This window comes from Arachis duranensis, chromosome 2 (assembly GCF_000817695.3).
Source record: "Arachis duranensis cultivar V14167 chromosome 2, aradu.V14167.gnm2.J7QH, whole genome shotgun sequence".
Taxonomy (NCBI): Eukaryota; Viridiplantae; Streptophyta; class Magnoliopsida; order Fabales; family Fabaceae; genus Arachis; species Arachis duranensis.
The window spans coordinates 93,183,660-93,188,597 of NC_029773.3; the positions used below are offsets into that span (position 1 = coordinate 93,183,660).

The 4,938-nt window shown below is 29.2% G+C and overlaps 1 protein-coding gene across 2 annotated transcripts; it reads right to left on the bottom strand.

Moving 5' to 3' along the window:
* Nucleotides 1-1,837: 1,837 nt before the first annotated feature.
* On the bottom strand, nucleotides 1,838-4,484 carry LOC107476268 (ACT domain-containing protein ACR10). 2 transcript variants are annotated; one of them, XM_016096059.2, is made up of 5 exons: nucleotides 4,103-4,484; nucleotides 3,774-3,980; nucleotides 3,414-3,519; nucleotides 2,497-3,103; nucleotides 1,838-2,228 (listed from the first exon to the last, which is right to left on the bottom strand). In XM_016096059.2, the coding sequence occupies exons 1-5, from the start codon at nucleotides 4,254-4,256 to the stop codon at nucleotides 2,088-2,090; spliced, it is 1,215 nt and encodes a 404-aa protein (XP_015951545.1). In that variant the 5' UTR covers nucleotides 4,257-4,484; the 3' UTR covers nucleotides 1,838-2,087. The 2 variants fall into 2 exon arrangements, with proteins under 2 accessions (XP_015951545.1, XP_015951544.1); XM_016096058.2 differs by having other exon boundaries at nucleotides 1,841-2,228; nucleotides 3,774-3,992; nucleotides 4,103-4,481.
* Between the last annotated feature and the right edge of the window lie 454 nt (nucleotides 4,485-4,938).

A 4,938-nucleotide genomic window follows, 5' to 3' on the forward strand; every position in this document is an offset into this window, starting at 1 on the left:
ATAAGAATATTATTTATTTATTTATTTATTAAGTAGCTAGAAGAATACAATATTTCAACAACTACCTAATTACTTATTATATTGTTAATGGAAAAATCAGATTGATGTTTGGGGATTTAGAACGCCATTCTTGTTCTTGGAATGGATAGGAATGAATGCAATGCTTGTGTTTGTTATGGCTGCTCAGAGCATCTTCCCAGGCTTTGTTAATGGATGGTATTTTAAGGATCAAGATAACACACTAGTAACAATCTACCTTACCCTTTTTATTATTTATTTAATTTATTCTTTTTAGTCTTTCAATTATATCACATAAATTATATATTAGTGTTGGTCATGTGTAAATCCATATAATTTCACTTAATTTTTAATTAAAAAATTAATCTAGTCTTGGCATATTTGAATAAACTTTTGCAATATAATAAAGCCCTTAAACACAGTTTAGCATTATTATGTAAGTTTTTCTTAAATTGAATAAACTTTTATTTACATTTAACTAACCTTACAAAATTAGATATATATGTATTGAATTATATATAGGAGCGTTTACTTTTTCTTTTTATTTCTTTTGTAATATTTTGGTTATTCCAAGGATTTGATTACAAAATTCAATTCAATATAAGGATCTAATAATACAAATTTTCAAAATATAAAAACCTAATTAAAATAATTATTTTTAGTAAAAAAATATAAAAACTCACAGTATAATTAAACCTATATAAATATAATATATGCTTTAATTTTCATATTTTTATCCAACTATAATATTCTTTTTCTCACTTTAATCTTGATCTCAAGTAGCTAGCTAGAAGCATAATATATAACAACTTTTTTGGGATGATATGAACCAGGTAAATTGGATCCAAGAGCATGTGTTTAACAATGTTTGGCACTCAGAGAGATTGGGTACTCTATTATATGTCATCTTTGCTGAAATCACTTTCTGGGGTTTGGTTGCTGGCATCTTCCACAAATTAGGAATATATTGGAAACTCTAGGCTAATTTATTTAGAAACCAATTAATCATGTTAATTAATATATGGTAGAGTCTCACATGTAATTATTTTTATATAAAGTTTATAATTAAAAATCATTAGATAATTTGATAGATTTGATTAAATTATTATTTAATAATTTTTAATTATCAACTTTACATAAAAACTGTATGCAAATTTTACTTTAATATATAGTAATATTTTTTTAATCGTCCTATTAATTTTCTCTAGCTCAATTTATAAATGATGTTAAGATATTTGAATTTGGATCCTCTAAATTTTAAATTTGTACTTTAGAAGATAAAGTGTGATCTTCTATCTTTAAATGGTTTCTCTCTTATATTTATTCTTGATCCCACTTATAAAATAAATAATAAGAGATCACATTTTACTCTTTAAAGTTTAAAGTGAAATTCAAACTTTAAAAAATCTAAATCCAAGATATTTCTCATAAGTTATTTAATACATGTGTGTAATTAAAATTAAGCAAATATTTTAATTAAATAGAATACACATGTCTATTAAGAGAAATATCATACTACTTCAAGGAACCCCACAACAATATTATAACATCATCCATAGAAATCAATGAACAAACTAAAGCAAATGTTCTTGGATGGAAAGAGCCCCTATCACTAAAGTTTTGAGTCCAATTCATCAAATTATTTCAATAGCATTAAGATTGGTGGGGTATAAGACTACAACGTTGTGCAATAAAATCATGAAAAATGTATCCTAAGAAAATATCTAAGAAGAAATTAATTGATTAAGATTCATTGTCCATGTATTAAAGACAAACTCATGAACTATTATAAAGAAGTAAAGGTAAGATATTTGTGTATCAATTATATATTTCTACTACTTTACAATATATTACATTCCATTTTCCTTTATTTGATCTTCTTGCTATATATGGCCTTATCATTTTTCTTATATATACATATAAGTTAGAATTACAAATGTGTAACTTGACAAATATGATAAATTAAAAGAGATAACACCTAATAAACTATATATAGGATAAAAATTAAGGAGCTTGTTATATGTATATGTACAATTGTACACTAGACTATGAACAAAATCATGGATCTATCACTCCCAACCCATCAGCATTTTCCAAACTCCTTCTTCAATCTTATTCCTCGGAAGAGATAACCCTTCTCCTCCTTCATCAAGTAAGATTCTGTATACCTCCCATTCCCGGTCTCCGATCACATGTCTTCCGATTTCAGCCTGTCGCAATAACAAATAAAACATGTCAAATTATTTAACGATTTTTAGTATGTCGTATGTCATATGTTTGGACTAAATTATTCATTTTTTAAATTCTAACAATAAGAAAAAGGTGACTACTCATCAAACTAAGACGTGAATACCAAACTTGTTATATATGTTTAGCAGTTTAATAAAATATGTCAAATTATTTAACGATTTTTAACTATTATCTTTCTATAAATTCTAAAGACATCTTTACGTGAGTAATCAGAATATGAATAGTTACCGAAAAAATGCAAGTTTGAAGCATGTTGAGAGCAAGAGTAATGTCGTAGAAAACGAGAGGACGTCCCTTGCCGGACAACTCGACAGGATTGGCAACGAGAAGTTCCGTGTCGGGTCCCCGGCTATGGACACCTACTCTGACCGGATGGAGTAACTCCGTCCTAAGCCGGGACGACAAAGAATGCTGCTTCTTTGGATCTACAATCTTCTTCCCATCTCCTTTTGTGATGATGAACAAATCAATGTCACATTTTCCTCTCTCTTTAACATAGAATCTACCATAACAAATCTGAATGTTGTAGTCCTTAAGAGTTCTCATGATATCATAGATAAGACCTTTGTGATCTTGGCACATGATTTGGACAAGGGTATGAGCAGGACTAAGAGTATTATCCATAGTGATAGTCACTTCATCCGACCGTATTAGCGTTCTGTTTCCGATCGTTTCTTCATCGGTGATTGCCGCCGGAAGAAACGATGATGCCGGCGAACAAACATCCGCCGCCAGCCCTACCAATTCAATGTCTATATCAATGATGGCATCCTTCAATGTCCCTCTTAAATATTCTTTGGTATCTTCCTTTCTCTTTTCGGTATGCATAAGTTCCCTGCAAAATGAAAATAAATTTGAGTTTAATTCTGATACACTGAAATTTTGTTAGGGAGCCAATGGAATATTTGTACAATGTGTATAATAGGCTATTTATTTGGCCTAATATGAGTTAAAAAATGAACATTCAGGATAAAATACTACTAATTTTTTAAACATAATACACTCATACTATCTAAAATAACCATCCGGGTACTAGGGATAATAAACATTGATATTGAATCGAACATTTCTAAACCCCATTAACATTGTACATATATTCCATTTGCTCCCTATACTCTCAGATTCGTTCTTTTAGATGTAAAAACCTTGTATCTGTGATGAAAAAGAGATCCATGACTTTGCCATCAGGTGTAGTAGATACCTTCACTTTCTTTATGACAAGCTCTAGTTCACATAGAGCCTCTGTAACATCTGTCACCATTCAAACAAAAACCATTTACTTTGTTAGTTCTCTCTATCAAATTCAAACCCTATGATCTGTTCCATATATTAGTCCTCCAAAGCCTAAAACATTGAGAATAAAGTAATTTAGTGAAGGGAGTAACATCTAAAACTAAAACCAAAGGTATATCAGAAACCTCAAAGTCTTGATTCTTGACTTTGAACAAAAATATATTGAAAAGAACAAGACATAAAACACATGTAAATATGGTTATGGAGAATACCATGTAAAAGGCCTTTGCGATCATAGCAATTAAACTTGAGAAGAAAGACATGAGGAGGCTTAGGTGGATGGAAATCAGAAGAATAATAAGAGATTCCAGAAGCTGAGGAACAAGAAGGGCATGCCCCAATTAACCTCTTCTTCAACAAACTCCATCTTGTATTCTCTTTCCCAACCACCCACAATACTATGTAACACCATTTCCCATCTGTTGACACATCTAATAATTCATTCAAAAAGAGTCAACATTAAAGCAAAACAAAACAAACCCATGTCTCAAATCCAAACAAAAGACTAAGAAATCAGAGAAAGATTAGATTTTGAAATTACCTCCTCTTACAATGCTAAGACCAAAGAAGAGTATGATACGACACAAATCAGAACCAAGACCAGTTTTGTCAGGACAGTTCACTGTTATCACTGTTGGATCTCCTTCTTTCTCTGCCTCCCTGAATATCACTACATCATCATGCAATATTCCCATAATCTTCTTCTTAGGATTATATATAATTCACTGTTCTTCTTGTTGTTGTTGTTGTTGTTGAAGCATATGAGAAGGAAAAAGAGAAGTTTCTGTTTAATTAAGTGATAATGATGATGGCTTCTTATTCAATGGTTGTTATTGGTGGTAGTATCTTGTTGAATTCTATATAAGATTCAACAATTAATAATCAATAATTTTATATGAGAGAGTAATGTGGAGAATGAAGAAGCAGAGAGTTTAACTGCTTCTGAGGGAGGGACAAATGTTTTTAAGGTTGTAGACTTTTTATGTGGTTGTAAATATTATTATATTGTGTAATATATTACTATTTATAGTACTGTTTTTTAATAAAAGAATTTTGTTGCTTCAAGCAATATATCTCAGAAACAAATGGAAATTAAAATACCAGATTAATTTAATTTATAAATTTTATGCTGATATTTAATCATATTAATTATTAATTATATTATATAAACAAAGTAATTCATTTAAAAAGAAATAATTTTTACTCATGTGATAACATGTGTTTAGAATATAACGTGGAAAATATTCAACTTTTTTATGTTAATAATATAGAAATAATTAATAAACTCTTAAAACTTTTTTCTTTAAAAAAGTATTCTATGCAATAGCAAAAATAATTACATCAAAGTGTATAATACTCTTACCCTCTCACAATATC

Excerpts from the sequence above, each read along its gene's own strand:
- LOC107476268 (XM_016096058.2), bottom strand. The coding sequence starts at position 4,256 with ATGGGAATATTGCATGATGATGTAGTGATATTCAGGGAGGCAGAGAAA. Across the intron at positions 3,993-4,102 it reads TCTTAGCATTGTAAGAGGAG|ATGTGTCAACAGATGGGAAA; the intron begins GTAATTTCAAAA and ends ATGAATTATTAG. Across the intron at positions 3,520-3,773 it reads TCGCAAAGGCCTTTTACATG|ATGTTACAGAGGCTCTATGT; the intron begins GTATTCTCCATA and ends GAATGGTGACAG.